This window comes from Myodes glareolus, chromosome 1 (genome assembly GCF_982192425.1).
Source record: "Myodes glareolus chromosome 1, mMyoGla1.1, whole genome shotgun sequence".
Classification (NCBI taxonomy): domain Eukaryota; kingdom Metazoa; phylum Chordata; class Mammalia; order Rodentia; family Cricetidae; genus Myodes; species Myodes glareolus.
This window is the reverse complement of record NC_142026.1, coordinates 13,023,792-13,042,539: the sequence shown is the minus strand read 5'-3', so window position 1 is coordinate 13,042,539 and position 18,748 is coordinate 13,023,792. Positions and strand designations below refer to the sequence as shown.

The 18,748-nt window shown below is 38.7% G+C and overlaps 1 protein-coding gene across 1 annotated transcript in view; it reads right to left on the bottom strand.

Annotated features, from left to right (window-relative positions):
- The window catches only part of Spag16 (sperm associated antigen 16), an 883,930-nt gene that overhangs the window by 247,073 nt on the left and 618,109 nt on the right, over positions 1-18,748 (bottom strand). Inside the window, exon 14 of the mRNA XM_048459370.3 lies at positions 10,530-10,595. Coding sequence (XP_048315327.3) covers positions 10,530-10,595 — 66 coding nt within the window. The remainder of the gene's footprint in view (positions 1-10,529; positions 10,596-18,748) is intronic.

Genomic DNA, 18,748 nt, shown 5'->3' with positions numbered 1-18,748 from the left:
AACTAATTATTTAAAGAATTAAAATATAAATGATTTAGAAGTCTGCATCAGACAGCGAGGGACAATAATCTTTATGAGAGAGGAAATGATGATGTGACAGTGCTGGGACAACTTCTGGGGAAAGAATGAAAGGCGGGACACAGCAGACTGGTGTGGGTGGTCCCTCTGTATATGTGCTTCTTTCATTGGCTAATAAAGAAGCTGCTTTATGCCAAGGGCTTAATAGAATATAGCCAAGCTGGAAGATATATCTAGATAGATAGATAGATAGATAGATAGATAGATAGATAGATAGATAGATAGATAGATAGATAGATAGATAGTAGGTGGCGGTGGGGAGAAGCCATGAATCACCACCCGGGACAGTCACCTCTGCTGGAGCCTGCCAAAACTTTGCCAGGAGGCCACGACCTTGTGGTGATGCACAGATTAATGGAGATGGGTTAGTTTAGGTCATAAGAGCAAGCTAGAAATATGCTTAAGTGATTTGGTCAAGCAGTGATTTAATTAATGTAGTTTCTGTGTGGTTATTTCGGTTCTGGGCAGCCTCCTCTAATAGTAGACTTCTCAGCGTGGAGCTGAGGTTGGGAGTACATAACAGTGGTCTTCTATAGAGCAAAGAATATGATTTGGTATATGCACACAAGGAATCTACCTAGGACTCGGAAAAGACTAACTGAAAAGGATGGGAGGGATCAGAAGGGACACAGCCCCGCCTACAATGCTGCCTTTCCAGCAGCAAACTGACAACCTTTAGAATCAAGTTAGTAGTTGGATTGACTAGATTACTAAGATGTCTCTGGCTCCTGAAGGGAAGAATATAGTTGTCATCGACTGAACATTTCCCCATCCCACCTGATTAACACTAGAAGTAGATCTGGAAGCACTCATGGCTTCTAGGTACTGTGACAGTACTTTAGAAAAAGTAATCATTATTTTAGGAATACAAATATATGTATCATTCAGAACGATCAAGTTATTGCGTTTTCGAACTATTAAGTGATATCTATATTCTAAATATGAGAAAACGGAGGCTGCTTCTAATTTGCATGTCTGGCCACCAATAACTAGGACTACAGTCTCAGCTGGAAAGAGTTCAAATTCAATACAAAAACAAGTATAGAGTAGGAAATTAATATGAAAATCAGACGAGACGTCCTTATTCTTAACTTTGTGATTAATTTTGGTGAATGTCATTGTTTAGTTTGTGCATACTGAAGTCAAGGGGAAAGGAAGAATAGAAACTCCAGTAGAGTTTAAACGTTTTTCAAAGTGTTTTTGTTCCTTTTCCTATTAAACTTGGAAATGGAAGATTTAACTCAAATATGCGAATAGCTCTCCAAACCCACCACACAGCAATCACAGCACCACACCTTTCATAGTTGCTGTGGCCAGTGACTGCATAATTCATATGTTTTATAAAAATAGACATATACATACACAAAATGTATTTTCCCAAGATAATTACAACTGAGAGACTTTTTAACTCTCTATGGACCTGTTTTCTTCTAAAAATTATCTTTAAATAAAACACTGCTGTTGCATAGATTTACATTTGAGCGGAGCCTGTAACTGTCCCTCCTAGTTAACAAAACATTAACCGATGATGGGTTATCCAACTTCAGATTTAAGAACATTCAGTTAGCAACATGCTAAAATGCTTTGATCCATTTGATCCAAGCTGATCTGTTCTGGAACATTTGATTCCATAGTGCTATTAGTTTTGTGTTAATATGAGCTGACCAAAGAATCTTAAACGTACTTTGAAAAGATTTAGAAAATTTTCTTTTAAAAGGAATTCTGTTACTATGATTAGTCATTCATTAATTATTGATCATTCATCCATTCCCTGCTAGAACTGCCAGGTTATGGGGTGTGGAAAAGAAAAGGACTACATATACAATTGGGAAGGAATGAAACATGGCTTAGACCGCATGGAGTAGCAGTGGGGTCATCTTGTGGACGCTAATGAACAAGCCTCCCAAGCAAGGTGGTTGTTACCTTGAAACTTTATGTTTTCAGCAGGTTTATAGATAAAATAATTATGTGAAGAAGATCTGATAATGCAGCTGAGAAGTTCCACTATGCTTTCTTTCCAAACTTCCTTCATCCAAGAATGAATAAAAATTCTATTTGTTAACCTGTAACTCAGCTCTCTTCCCCTCTGCTCCAGCTCTTTCCATTACCAAATCAGGAAATGAAGCATTCCTTTTGAGGCTCAAAATAAATAGCATGTGATTTTGTTGGAGCACTTTTTGCATAAATTTACATAAGAAAGTGACGATCTTTGTACCCCCTGAAGAGTAAAAGCTAGCCACCCTTGGTACTACACTTGAAATAGTATACCAGGGATGACAATTTTAATGATGCAGGCACTTAAATTCATTAGTCTGTTGTCTTTTATCAAGGGAGGAAGCCAATCCTTTTATATTCTCAGAGTAATGAAGGGGGAAGGCAGGAAAAGGCAACACAATGGGCCGAGCAAAGATTTCTGTTGCAGTCCCCAGATGACAGAGGGACTTGGGATCCTGGATGACCATGGTAGCAGCAGAGTTAGCAGCAAAAAGTAGAATTCCATAAAAGTAGGCTAATCTCTTTTCAGCTTGGAAGAAGATATGATTATTTTTATTTCCCTAATGTAATTCCACAAGCACAGTGAGATCCCTATGAAAAATGTGTGAAATGTGTAACTTATTTTAATCATTCCAAGTTAGTCATTTACGGACTCAAACATAAATAACTTAAGTAATAGATGTTGTTCTACTTCCTGTAGAGATAGGAGCACGTTTAGCAGCTGTGCTCTGTGACCACCGCTAACAGACATTCGGAGCAGACCACACAGACTCTGCTAGGCCCAGTTTATTTATTGCAAGGTGATGCAAGGTGTTACTCTTCCGGGCAAAAGTCGCTTTTCAAGTGGCCCATCATTATTGCTTAATACAATACTCACTGTAGTGACGCTGCAGGGGTCACCTTCAACACATCCACTTTCTATTAATGTGTGTATAAGTAGAGTCACCTGAATTCAGGGTACTTCCCTGTACACACAGGATGATTCATGAACTAGGTTTGTTCCATCATAATGTTTACATTTCTGAGGCTCATGTTAATGAGCACATGACATTGACCGAAAAAAAATCTAAAATCTACCTCTATTAATAAAAATCAGTTTAGAAAATAAAACCTCATAATTAAATGAAATTCATAGCATTTATAAATACTATTTATATTTTATCTAAGATATGCTTCGGATTTATTTTTATATCTTGCATTTGTTATATTTTTTGACAATTTAATTTTCTAAGAACATGTTTATTAAGCTGTATTTTTTATTTGTGATTTCTATTTAAAATTTCTTTTGTATTTATTGATTTATTTATTTTGTGTGTGTGCAGGGGGGAGGTTTCAGAGTCTAATATGTTTCATAGTGTGGGTGATGTAGGTGTCAGAGTACAGCTTACAGGAGATCAGTGGCTCTCTTTTCCATGTTGGACCCAGGGATTGAACTCAGATCCCCAGGCTTGGTATCCAGCACCTTTACCTACCAAGCCTTGCGCCTGGCCCTGTCACCTGCAATCTTAATAAAATAGAGTTTTGCTTTTTTTCCCACAGGTAAGATATTCATATATGTTGAATGTGCAGCTATTTGTCTCTGAAATACTCTTTTGAGACAGCAATGTTATAATCTTGGAATTGCATGGATTTTATTTATCTATGGATTATTTTTACCGTCTTTATTTGACACAGTGGTGAAGTACTCTCTATTCCACAATTTAATTACTTGGTTCCTTTCACAGTTCTATTTCAATATATAAATTGAAAACAATTCCCAAAATAATAAAATTCCCCAATCTAAGAAAATACTTAGTATCAAGCCCAATAAAAAAGAAATTGATTAGCTTGTTATCTTATTTTTTTCCCAGTTCAGGTGGACAAACCACCAGGCATGTTAGTCAAAAACAAAGGTTCTGATGTATAACACTCTGAGTAGCAAGTCCTCCTCTGCTAGAATAGAACACACAAACAGGAAAGAACCTTAAACCCCCTGAAACACAGACTAGGAGGATGCCTGAGTGTGCTGACCCAGCTGATAAGCACGACAGCCGGAATGCCAGATCAACACCCAGAATCACGACAAGCCTGTCCTGGGTCGTTCCCTTCTATTGAGAGGCAGAAAGTTTTAAGCCTTTTCTCCAAAGGCTCATCCTTGTTATACAATTAAATTCCTTCTCCAGAAAGGGCAGGCTCTGTTGGGGGTGAGGCATGTTAGCTAGCAGTCACTTATTAAAGTGTGGATTTGGTAGGTCACATTCACTGGAGAACACACAATTAAGTGAGGAAAATTACATTAAGGGAGATAATCAAGTGTTCTTGTAATTATGCTATGAGTAAATTGGTGTGACAATTCTTTTTTCTCTAATTATATGATTTGGGGACAACGTAGGACGCATTTAGCATCACCCTTACACAGAAACTAATCTCTTAAGACAGCCTGTGCTCTTTATCATACATGTACTTTTTCACACTTCTAAATAAAATGCGAGACTAAATACAGTCATGAGATGTTTGATTTTATATTGGTATGTTGATGTCTTCAGAGCATTTTTGGACAGTGAAACTATTAACTGGAACTCCTTTGTATTACCAGATCAGCTCATTAAAGACCTAAGGATTCTGAAGAAGGGATTTCTCTCAATAAACAAAAAACACAGTTTAAACAGTTTTGGTGCCTCTTTCAGTTTAGTCATGAGAAGGCTACAACGCATATTGAAACTTAAAATAAAAAATAGAATATAAATGTGATCATGCCACAGCAAACGTTATCCTGTCTTTTTAATTGTCCTTGGAATTCTAACCTATATTGACTTTCTGATACTTGCTAATCAACCAATGTTAATCGATTAGTTCCTATGACAAGAATCATGCCAAAATCTTTGGCCTTAAAATATTAAGAGATTACACAAATAATCTAGTATAACTATTATAACCAAGTCATACCGTATAAGCAAACATTTTTGGAACCACAGAATATACTCTGGGGATATTTTTAGGTGTCCAGCATTACTGTGTTTAACCAAGAACCGCAGGCCAAGTTGCCAGTTACCTGTCTGTCAGTTGCCCATCCTTATGATGTGATTGAGTCCAGTGCATGTGTTCTGGACTTACTGCTCCCTCTCATCAACTGCAACACTGGGAACTTGGCCTTGGGGCATCTGCTTGAGGTTTTCTGTTTTTCCTTCTGCTATTCTTTGCATGTTTTCCCCAGACACCATGTCTCACAGTGTGCCTCTCTTGTTAGTCCAGTACCAACTTTCTCCCCATTACTTGTTTTTACACTGGTTTATTTGTGATAGACGGTACTGACTAAGTATACACTGTTTGCATTCTGCCTCAAGTTCTTATAGGGATACAAGGCCCATGAAGGCAATCTTGGTATTTACTGCTGAACTTGAACCCGCACGGATAGCAGTAGCCAGGACACAGTAGGTGCTGAGTGAGCAGTTGATAAGCATGAACTACTTATTGAACTTTTGTTCTAAACGCTCAAGGGTGGAGTCATTATAAATAGAAAACCAATCCTTATAGCCAAAGTAAAAATATCAAAATCTATAACATAAAAATGACAAAATTTCAGAATTTCATGTCACTTTTAAGAAAATAACATCTATATAGAATCACCACTATCTACATAGAGGAACTATTGATGAGGTTGTGTGATATAATCTTAAATATACTTTGTTTGATATTTTTTGATGTGATATTTTTAAGAACATAGCAATATGGAGGAGAAAAAAAATATTCTTTTATTTTCTAGATAATTTTGAATGTCTGGGTATACAAACTCTTCATTTGTTTACCTTTAATTTCTTATTAGAAATTATTTTCCTTATAAATGATTAGGGCAAAACCTTATTAAACAAAATATTTAGTTAAAATTGTATTAGATAAACTTTAAAAATATATATATATATTTGGAATACGTAGGAGCACTGAAATATTAAAATGTTAAGTAAAATAAAATAGCATGTTACATAGCCCTGTTTTCTAGTCTATTGTTTCCCAATTTCCCTACATGGATAGAATCTGATGTACTCTTTCTCAGCACACATAAATTTTGACTTATGTATCATGCAGTCTGGGAATAAATACAAGCTGACATCAAATTTCAATATTATTGGTCCAGCTAAATACTGAGTAACATGAAAATAGAACGTTAAAGAAGTAAACAAGACTGAGATGTTTGTAGTTTAAATACAACCTACCTAGCTTCAATGGTTGCATTACCTAACTAGTTTGCATTTTTATATGAAAAGACAAGATACTGAAACTATATAATTTTTTATTCTATTTGGATCTGTTAGAATACACACAAACACACACACTCATGCATGCATGCGCGTACACACACACACACCAGGAAATTTATTTTTTATTGTTAAAATCAAGTGAGGACAATAGTAGGAAACTGGACATAATTGTGATTTTAAAATAGTACAACCAAATTAATGCATATATGTCCACATAGAGGTCACTTAGGAAAGTGTCTAAACATTTTCAGGTAATACATGAGCTCTTTTATAAAAAGGTTGATATGTATGTACATGTGTACAGTGTATACATGTACACGTGAGTTGAATGTCCAAAGAGGCCAGCAGAGAACACCAGATCCCTTGAAGCTATAGCTATCAGTGGTGTGGTACTGGGACCTGAACTTGTGTCTCTTGCAATAATAAGTAAAGCTCATTACCGTGAACCTTCCTTCAAAAAATTAGACTCTTTACTCACTAATAATTACATGACATATTCCAATATGAAAGAGACAAAATACTTCTATTGAACATATCCATTTTAATAGTTGCATAATTAATTTAGAATAATTTTAGTATTATTTTGTTAAAGTGCAAACTATATATTGTGGTTTTATATTTATGTTATTTATAATATGCTGAGTAAATGTGTTTTTATCTTTTGTATGGAAAGTCAGAACCGGAAAGGTGCTAGGTTCCTGTCATAACTGCAACTGTGAACTCCCCATGCTGCAAAGGCTTAGTTTCGGTCTCAGAGAAATCCTGGGAGTTCTGGGAAAACTAGTTTAATTCAAATACAAAAATGAAAGTGTCGGGAATTGGAAAATAATTTAGGTACAGGGACGAGGCAATAGTTCAGTCAGTAAAATGTTTGCCGTACAAGCATGAGAAAATTCCTTTGATCCTTAGCATCCATGGGAGATACTGAGAGTGGTGGGACCAGTTTTAATCTCACCACTGGGCAGGTAGAGACAAGAGCATCCCGGGGGCTCAAAGAGGTGCCATAATTGGTGAGCTCCATGTCCAAGTGAGAGGTTTTGTTTTAAAAACAAGGTGGAGGGCTGCTGAGGAATGGGCATTGTAGGATAACCTCTACCCTGCATAGGAATACAGACATGCTCGTGTGCGCACACACACAGCACAATTAAGTGTTATGGATTTTGAAAAATAAGTTCTAGCAAATATATACAACTGCTTCTAAAGGAAAATCTAGAAGAAATTAGCAAGAAAATAATATTTACAGAACAATGCCAAAACTTTTAGTTGAATTGTATGAAGGCAATTCACAAAAAAGCACACCAGCTCTTGAAAACATACCAAAAGCACACAAATCCACACATATATGCATGTAGACACTCAAACAAATTATATTAAAGATATCAAAGCACATAAGGAAGAAAGGTCAAACATTATCTTCAAAAGATCAGTTTGTTCTATGGAGAATAGTCTCCTTTGCATTAATAGTGCCAGGAGAAAAATATTAACACTGAAATGTCAAGGGAAAAATAGAATTATCAGATATGCAAAAAACTCAGATTTTACTTTCACCCAGAGAACATTTTTCAGCAAAGAAAGAGAAAATGGAAACCTGAATGAAAGGGGAGTGGCCAAGTGTAGTTAAAGAACCATGAGCATACAACGGTATACCTAAGAAGCACCAACTGTTTTCTAGGATTGACTAAAATACAGATAAAATAATAAAAGAAGTAGAAAGAAGCCCATTTACACTGTGAAGTACCAGAAGGAATTCCATCCCAGTCAAGCATGGGGTGACTTCCTGGCAATCAGACGCCGAGGAGATATGTGATAGGACCTTTATTCTCAGTTGTGACCCACAGCCCATGTGCTCTACAACTGCTGCCCTGAATCTTCCCTTACATTATATTTTATGTTTATTTTTGCAGAAATAACCACCACCTTCCTTTCAAAGCACTTTCATGTTTCTTCAAAATATTTCATTACAGAATACTTTACAAGTAGCTTTTTCTCCCGCTTTAGGGAGAAATCAGTCAGAAATGAAGACATTAGAACTTTCTTAAATAATGATGTAAAATCTAACTCCCATAGTTTTCAGAGCAATATGCCAATTGTTTCTGCAAACGTTTTCAGGGCTATTGGCACTGACTCTTAAACTTGTGGTGTTTGCTTACTAATTTCAAACTGCAGAATTTCCCTGAAACTGTGTTTGTGTATACAGTCAAATGAAACTTTACCTATTAATGTGACATCAATGCTTTCCCTAGAGGCATCAAGCAATTAGCAAGGCTAATACAAAATTAAAAATCTGTTTCTTGTATGTGCAAACAGTGTATAACACGACTGTTATCATTGCCTTGACTGATGCTTGCCTGAGCGTTAACACTGTCACTGTGGCTTTGTGCTCTGGACTGACTCTGCTATCCCAGTTTCCTGATATTCCTCAGCAGATGTTTTACTGTTTTCCAAACAATTAACACTGGTGATCATAAATGTCACCTACGGATGTGAGCCGTCAAAACAAAACACCAGTTCTTAATACTTAATAAATTCCTTTAGAAGAGCTAATGAGTGGGGGTTTTCAGAAACTCTTTGAGATACTAGTGCAGAACAGTGAGGAAGCCATCCTTCCTTTTGCATAGGAGCAGCAGCTGTAAGCAGGAACAGGTTACTCACTTTTACTTTGGACATGGACTTCATACCATCTAACACTTTGAAAAACATACAATTAATGTGTATCTGCTAGGATGGCCAGTTCTGCTAATCTAATTTTAGAATTTCCATATTTATTCATTTTACTGTTCATAATGTTGAACGGTGTGTCTTTTTCACCATGATATTACTCACCAAAATAAAATGCCAGACTTATGAAATATAAAATTACTTCATTTCAGCTTCCATTTAATTTTCCTTGAGCATGAGAAGGCTTAATAAAGTTTTAGCATAAATATTCTATATCATGTAGCACATGGTGCTTAACTATCTCCATAATCTGTTAGAAATAAAATTTCACTTGGTATCTAAGACCAATTTATAATATAATATTTTTCAGCTAATTGACTCACTACAGTCAATTAAATGGAATGCTTCTTACAGAGACAAATCTGTAACAATCTAATTGTGGTAGCGCCCATCATTAAAACTCTTGGGAGTGGCAAGCACAGCCGCAGAGTTTCAGTTGGAACACTCAACATTTCCTCAGAAGATCTAATTTTTAGTGAGTGTTTTTTTCTTCTTTCTCAAAGAATAGTAAAAGCAGGGCAGTAACGGAATTTTGACTATGCTGTCATTTTGAAGTTGGAAGTGAACAATCTATCAGGTTTCCTTTTCAGCTAATTGGAAAAGAGGAGGAATATAGAATTAAGACTTTTCACTCTACTGGGAACTTAGAGATGAATTAAGATGTTCGATATAATTAAACCATGGAGTTTGAGGAACTTGAGAGGTCATCTATCTAGTCAAACTGCTTTCATCTGAGGAGGTACAAACGTAAATCATGCTCCTATAATTATTATCTGAACCCCTTTAAAGACATCGTCAATTGGTTTAGCAATTCAATGCAATGCTGTACCATCGCTGTGTCTGAGTATATCTAGACACAAATCAAATGCTCTCTTACCAGCTTATACGTATTAAACTGAAAGAAATCTGTTTCCCGCACTGTTATTTTCTACATTTCAATCCTTCTGCTTGTACTTTCACTGAAGAATTTACATTTAAGGATGAATCCTTCAGACATGGTGGTACTTATGGAGGGAAGAGAATTAGATGTCTTTGATGCCAGTCAGAGCTTCAATATTAGTTCAGACAGCTTGAGCTACATAGCAACACTTTGATTCTAAGAACCAAGGCAAGCAAGGTTGTTTGTGTGGTCCATGCAAGGCCCCGAGTCAGTCCCCAGAACTGCAAAGTTAATGCACCATCTATCTCGTTCACATTCTGAAGCCTGTGCTGGGCAAAAGGCCTGAGGAAAGTGATTGGAAGAAGATGACTCTAAAGCCTTTCTCCTCCTTCCCCCTCTCTCTTGCTACAGCTGTGTGTATGTGTGTGTGTGTGTGTGTGTTCGTAAGCTTTAACATTCTGCAGCTATCTTCTCTTTGTACACATCTCCCTAATATTTACAATTAATTCCCCATTTATTGTCCTCAGATTACTAAATTATCATTTTACCTTGAAATGAGTTTCATTAAAGTTTCTTTTGACATGTGAAGAGTTGTATGGATTCATTGGGAGAATTTCACTCACCCTAGATGTGAAGGTGGCATCGTTGATGGAATGCATGTGACCATACAGAGACTGCTCACATTTACCCTAGGAGATAAAGCAGAGATGATTTTATTTAAGCAATGTTGAGTTTATTTTCAAGTTTGCATTCTTATGATGGAAAAAAAAATAAGAGACATTCCATCAGGTACTATTCAGAACAATCAAGGCAGGGCCTGCTCGAGGTTTCACGATGTGGATCTTTGTGCTGGGCATCTACTCTTCCTGCTTTGGACCATTGAGCCGTTAGGGAACTCTATCTGTGAATCCAGTGGTGACCTATTTGGCAGCACAGCATCTCCAGCATCACTGAGGCTGGGGGTGTGGATCTATCTTTTAAAATTATAAGGCCAGGATGAAGCTTCACATTTCAAAGCTCAGTTTTAATATTATTATTATATTTTTAAACACTAAAGAACATGTGTGATGGTATTTTACATAGTAAGACTTTATTTGTTTTGTGACAGACAGGCAGACATCTATCCACTCACCTTACTGCTTCTAAAATGTAGCTAAAATTAAATATTTAAATCCCCAAGCTTGAGTTTAGATGTTTTAGGAAAGATGGACCCATAGCATGCTGCTGTGGGAAAATTATATGTGGAGCCTTGCATCTTAAAACTGAGGTTCAGAAGAAAGCCTTGACTATATTTGAAAAGTAACATCTTTAAGCAGAGGGAAGATTACAACTGAACTATTATTTGGATATTCTTGTTGTGAACATTGAAATTCAGGTTTCACTGAATAATTTATTCAGCAGTTAGTTCCTGAATAACCAATATTGGTTGACATAATTCTAGGTGTGTGCCTCCTATGTTATAAAATGGAACACATTCTTGTGCTTCTGAACTGGAAGGAGAGGAGACAGCTATTTTATTTAAAAGGCAGAGAGTGTGTTAACAGGTGATAAGAAAACATCCAACCAGGTAAAAGATAGCATTAGTTTGGGACTGGAACATATTGGGGCTGAGAAAATGATAACAATGTGTGTCCCTTTAGCATGCTGGGGACAAGACAGGGTCTGAGAATCTGGAAAGCTCCACTTCCCTATTTTCCTTTCCTTCCTCTTCCAAGTATGAGAGGAGCCCTCTCTGAAACTCCTTTATCTGACTGAAGAATGTCTCCCCCCATGCAAAAGGAAAAAATGCCATTATTCTTAGACCTTTCTCCAAATTTCATTATCCAAGGAAGCTGGGATGACAGGAAGAAAGGGAAATGATGTCACATCAAGGAAGCTTCTCTTACAGGTTCTTCTCTGCTTTCTGGCTCCAGATCACATGTCACCCCCTTGTCTCCCTTGGGGCCAATCAATTTCCCTAAAAGCCATTGCCGGTCTTTAACAATTGCTCCAGTCCCTACTTTCTTCTTCCCTACAAAGAAGGCATTTAGCCCCAGCCAGTTGTCCTTCTGTGAGCTTCCTGAACAAATGGACAGCTTAATAACTGTCTATGTTTTCTCCTGTTAAAGTGTCTGTATCGGTGCCGTTTAGCAAACCTTCAGTGTGCACAAGGGAAATTTCCCCTTACTGCTATAAGGAGCTACTGGCAAATGTGATTAAACAGAGTGGCCCATTTGGCCTTACATAAAAGTAAAGCCTAAACAAAGCCTGAAGTCAGCAGAGCAGCCAAAGCAGACCTCTACTCTGGCCAGTGTTCCTCATACAGTGCAAAGCAAGAGGAAAAGTTCTCAGGTGTGGAGACTGCAGGCAGGTTTCTGGAAGAACTAGAAAGTTCAGGGTAGCTGGCTGGGGACTGATAAGAGGGGTTTAGGTCTATTATCACCCACTACCTTGAAGTCTTAAAGACTGAAGGGGGAGAAAAGCTACAAAATAAGATGAAAGGCAGATTCCCCAGTGTTCTTTCAATGTTACTGGTCATTTCTGGTACTTTCCTAAACTAGGCAATCTTGCAAGCCCTTTGTCACTAGGCTGCATTTAGGATTCATGGCTGCAATTGTCTTCAGCAATTTCAATTTCCAGTGTCTCTTTACAGAATCAATACATGCTACTAATCTATGTCCACAGGATTCGGAATTTCTCCACATAAATTTGGAGTTCATAAAAGAGCAAGCACATAGTCTCTGAGGGTCTGCTCCCCTCCCTTTGTTGCTCTGATCCAGTTTCTTAATGCTGTCGCCCTTTAAACCATCCATGCCAAGGACCACAAATCATCTCAATTCCCAAAGCAGAAATAAATTAATCACAAAGCCAAACAGGTCGAGTATGAGATGTTATAATCACTACTATGTTTATTTATTGATGTTTCTACTCCATTTTCTTTGAGAACGACAACAGGGTAATATAATATTATATCTGCATAATAAATGTTAAACATTTACAAAATTTTACTTTGTAAGATTTATCTTCAAACATTTTTTTTCACCGATAAAGTTTTGGCTTTTATCTGCTTCCAATTTGAGAATCCCTAAATTATTTGATTAATTGGTAGGGAAAATGTACTTCCTGGATTCAGTTCCTGAGTGCCAAGTTTTAATTCAAAGGAGAGTCTCGAAGGGTCTCTTGAACAGCCCTGGAAGTACCAGTTATAATGGAAATGCTGACTGACCACATTTGCGCTGCTATAACAAAAGCTGACTAGAAGATAAATGTTTCATGAATTAAGAAAAGTTTAAAAAAAATTTCTTGAGAGCTTTGTTCTCAAGATAAAGGTGAATCTACTCTTTTTGAGGAGAAGAGAATACGTGGGTTATTAATAATCTAGTCTGCAAATAGCCTTAATCAAAAACAATATCCAAACTGGTACATTGAAATGTGGAATAACTTCTCTGATGAATTCTTGTCAAAATTGCTTTTGTTCAAAAGAAATGAATAAGAGGAAGACTTTTAAAAACTATCAAATGCCCTACATGCACTGTTGAACGTTTAATTCGCTCACACAGAGAAGTTGTGTGGTTGGCGATTTCTGTCAGTGACCCTGAGGTAGGGGTGTCTGGCCCTTGATTTCTGGATCTGGCACACAATAGCTGTTTGGTCTTAAACAGATTGCTTCACTGGGCCTTAGTCCACTGAGTGCAATGATGTTATAGTATATAACCTTTAGTTCTGTTGGTAGAGAACTAACCTGAAAAACTAAACTAACAAACTGAAAAGCAGTGTGCTAAACAAATACTTGCATTTGGGTTAGAGACATAGGCCAGAGAGCGAGAGAACTTCCTACTCTTGCGGAGGACCTGAATTTGACTCCTAGAACCTACACGGAGAGGTTCACAACTGCTTGGCACTCCAGCACCTGGGATCCAGTGCCTTCTGCCGGTCTCCAGAGCACCTGTATTTATGTGCTGCACACACAGAAAATCAGACAATTATGAGCTGTCTTAGTGAGGGGTTCTGTGGCTATGATAAAACTGTGACCAGAAGCAACTTGTGGAGGAAACATTTATTTCTGCTTACAGCTAATAGGTGACATCCATCACTGAGTAACAGTGAGAGGAGGAACTCAAGGCAGGAACTGATATGGACAAGTGCTGATTCCTAGCTTGCTCTTCAAACTTTTCCTAGCCTGCTCTCTTATATCACCCAGGCCAGTAAACCATGAAGTGGCACTGCCCACAGTGAGCTGGGTCCTCTCACCTCAGTCACTGGTGACGAAATTGCCACCCAGACCTACGGGAGGTATGTTTTCAGCTGGGAGTCCTTCGTTTAGGTGAGCCTACTTTGAGTCAAGTTGAAACAAACAAACCGAACATGTGCATGGCAGAATGATCATTGGAATTCCCAAGGCTTCCAGATGGACTTCTTCATCCTTCTCTCTGTTGAGCCCCTTAAAAAGCTATGTGGTTTAAACTATGCCCTCCGATTTGCTTCCTTTGGACCTCTGTCTGCCTCTAAGACTGGTTCCACACTAACAATATCACCTGGGACCCCTCTCCCCCATAGGAAAACACCTTCCGGATTCAGAGAGCAACTGAAGAGTGAGACGGATGAATGACCACTTCGGTTCCCCTCAGTTCAGCTACTACTCTGTCACTGCTCCGAACTCCGTCTTTCTGTTATGTCTTTTCCTGAGGCTAAAACACACACTGAATTAAGCAACGTCCTCCTTCTCCTGCCCTTTCAAACCTAGGGGTAGTGATGGATTCTCAGCAATGCACATTCTGAATCCTGTCCCCTACTCTGTGTGACATCTCCACTGTGTGACATCACTGTGTGACGTCTGATACCACTGGGGAGCAATCTGGTAGAGCATGTCAGATGTAATGTGCACACTGATTCTCTCACCCTCAGCAAATCGTTCCTTCATAATGGATGCATGTGGCGTCACCAGTTGCAGCACAAAAGGAGACAACCACAAACCTGTGAACGTGACAGCTATGTTTTCCTCACCTTCATCTTCACCTGCCATGCAGTACCCCTCTCCATTTTCCTTCGCTTCTGTCCCTCCACCGTAGCTTCCCAGGTGCAGGGCAGCATCCTATGAGTTTCCTCGTTATTCTTCTTTTCCACTCTACCCCCCTGACTTTCCAATATGAGCACCCACTTTACCGTTCTTCTCTTTCATTAGCTCTGTTCTGCTGTGAGATATCATGTTACATTTGTTTAGGCTGCGGAACATTTGTTTAATGACACAAAGATGTGTTGCATTCTTTTATGATGCATTTGTTTATCCCTGTGAAGCTGTCGCTTTGCCTGACTGAAACACCTGATTGGTCTATTAAAGAGCTGAATGGTCAATAGCTATGCAGGAGAAAGGATAGGCAGGGCTGGTGGGCACAGAGAATAAATAGAAATTTGGAAAGAAAAAAAAATGAAGAGCTGTTAAGGAATGAGAAAAGAAGAGGCCAGCCACACAGTCATGTAATAAAAGTGAAAGTAAGATATACAAAAGTGACGAAAGGAAAAAGTCCGGAGGCAAAAGGGAGATGGAATAGTTTAAGAAAAGCTGGCTAGCAACAAGTCAAGATAAGGCTACACATTTGTAAGTAATAATAAGACTCCACGTGTATTTATTTGAGAGCTGGGTGGTGCCCTCCCCAACCCTTCACAAAAGTAAATCACAGAAACAACCAACAACACTGTTCCTTCAATATTTTATACAGTTCATTGTCTTAGCTTTCCAAGCATAGTACTGACATATCAAAGAATGACTGAAGAATAACACTGGTGAGACCTCTGGAGAGACTTACAGGCATCTCACTTGAAGCATGTGTCCAGAGCTCACAAGCCCAGAGGCCTTTCCCTTCTCTGCTGGAGTCAGTTTGCATTTCAGAGCAAAGCTATCTTTAGTATGTCCTGTCATCTCTCTGTCCTTATTATTTTTGCCCCCTCCCTCCCTCCCCCCCTCCCTCCTTCCCTACATTTATCTATTTGTCTGTCTGTCTATCCATCCATCTATGTATATATGTATGTATGTATGTATGTATGTATGTATGTATGTATCTATCTATCTATCTATCTATCTATCTATCTATCTATCTTTCTCCTTCCAACCCCTCCCATCATTTCTCTCAGTCTCTCACTGCCTCCAGCTCTCCTCTCCTTTCTCATCCTCCATTGCTCCTCTCCCCACTTTCATTACCTCTCTCCCTTTATCTCTCTTTTCCTTTCTCTCTCACTCCTTTTGGTCTATCACCTTCTTAAAAATCTCACTGGAATGCTGGGTAAGTAGGTTTTTGGTGATGGTTTTATTCTTGGTGTGCAGTTATCACCTTAAGTGTCTTTTCTTCATGTAAAAAAATCAGCCCTATGCTGTCTGGGCCATACCACTATGACTTCATGCCCGCAACACGGGTCCAATGTGTTAACATGGAGGGAGAATAGTCAATCCCTAAATCCAACAAACAAGATAACAGACCTTCAATTTTGTAGACTAAAAACACACTAATAAAAAAATGAATGGTCGTGCACACCTTTAATCCCAGCACTCAGGATCTAGAAGCAGGCAGATCTCTGTGAGTTTAAGGTCTGTCTGATCTAATGGGAGTTTGAGCAGGATATCCAAGGCTACACAGAGAAATCCTATCTTGAAAAACAAACAAACAAAAAAGCAAAAGCAAAAAAAAAAAAAAAAAAAAACCCAAACAAAAACCCAGAGGTCCAGACGGCCAAGAGGCTAGGTACTGTGTGACTGTGTGATGTCTGTCCCATTATGTAGGAGACTAATGTGCGATGGTTTCGTTCAGGAGTTTGAGGGCAGTAAGCATTTTTAACAGAAGAAGAGCCTGAACAAAGGGAAGGAGAGAGAGAAGGAATCTGATGAAACTCGTCACAGAGTTTTTGGTAGAGAAGAAACAGCCTTTCCAGCTCATATCCTCACAGAGGAGAAAGCTCATGGGCTATTACAGGGATGGCTAATAACACCATGAACCTTGGGCAGTTGTTCTCATGCAAGCTCTACATTCAATCATAAGTGAGAAGTGTCAATAAAACCATGAAACTGCCGTACTGTCTTTCCTGTTTTATAGGTCAACTATGCTCCAGCCTTCATTGTTTTTCTGCTTCCAGTTTTCTCATGTAAACATGTATATGTTTTTTATATTTATTCTACTTCTGACTCAAATTTTATTTTAACTCAAATTCATCTTTATTTCACTTTCAACTTGGTAGTGTTTCAGATCAATATTCCTGACTTTCTCTTACAGCCTCGTCTACATTAGCTAAAAGCTTTTTTATGAAATTTATCTCTTCCCTTCCCCTTGGGCACAGCATGTCCATGTGACTAAGCTATCCTTTTCCCATTGTAAAATAAGTCCCAAGTATACCACATAATCCCTTGCCAGTTTCTCCATTTTTAGGTTGTGTATTGAGGCAGTGGATGATGAAGAAACATAAAGCAAAAAGAGTCTGCATTTCTGGCCAACTACAAGAGACAAGACATCACCTGGAATTTTCCTAGAAGAGAGCTGGTGAATGAGAAGCGAGTTCCTACTGTGTTGAGCCCTGAAATTCCAGTAATCAACTCCGTTCACTCGTGTCAACAGTGAAACAGGTGTGCAACAAGCAGGTCACCTTCTTATAACTCACCATTAAGATCAATGACGTATAGTTAATTCCAGCTGTCTCTAAAGCCCCACAAGCATCTTCTCCACCGTGTGTATTTTTCCCAAGGCTTAGGACACCTTTTGTAGAAATTGATAAAGAGGTACTCAGCCAAGGAGTAAGCAATTGACATGGAGACCACAAATGAAAACTGGAAAGCAGCAACAAAACCAGAACATCTTCACTTCTATTTGCTTTCCCCACCATCAGTCATGACATGGGATGGGTGCCCAGCCTGATTCCTCTACCTTGTGTGCAGGATGATTCAAGCCTAAGAGTATACTCATACCTGGGTACTGCCATCATAGCTGTAAGCCAGTGGTGACTACAGCTTGGAGAGAAAGATATATTTCACTAACTGTTATGACTCCAAAATAATGTACTAAGAGCACAGCTCTGTGAGATGGGTGATATCATGGGTCTCATGTGAGAGACAAGCAAACAATTACTGCACTCACGCCAGCACATTAAAGAGAGCCAGAGGCAAGGCTGCCCACTCTTTTTGTTTAATTTTGAAGTCACTTATACCTTTGTGTGCAAGCATGTGAAGGTCTTGTGAACAGATAACAGGAAACACCTATTTCTCTTCTCCCATTTTTACCTTCCTAGACCTTTTAATTATGGGAGCAGGACCCCTAGGGGTCTCTTTTCCTTTCAGCAGGCACCTATAGCGTGTGTGATGGTGTCTGTGAGCTTCTCTTAGGTCTTGATATGAATGAGAGACAAAAGCAGAGATGCCCCTCCTCCCACCTATGAACAACAGGGAACAGAAGCGAGATGCAGACTTCATGATGTTTAAAGGTAGTTACAACATAATTTACCCTTATCTGGCCAAAACAGTGTTGATGTGGGAATGCCCTCTGTGTACTGTGATTATAATTAATGAATAAAGAAACTGCTTTGGACCTATAGTAAGGCACAACTTAGGTAGGCAGGCAGAAAAAGATATCCTGATTGCTGGGAGAAAGAAGGGCAAAGTCAGAGAGAAGCCATAGAGCTGCAGGAGACAAATGCTGGGAACTTTAGCTGATAAGCCACAGCCACAATACACAGATTAATAAAAATTGGTTTGTGCTAGCCAACAAGAAGCTAGAGCTAATGAGCCAAGCAGTAATTTAATCAATACAGTCTCTGTGTGATTATTTTGGGTCTATGCTAGCCGGGTGGCCGGGACCCCCCCCCCCCCCCCCCCGCCCTGCAACACTTG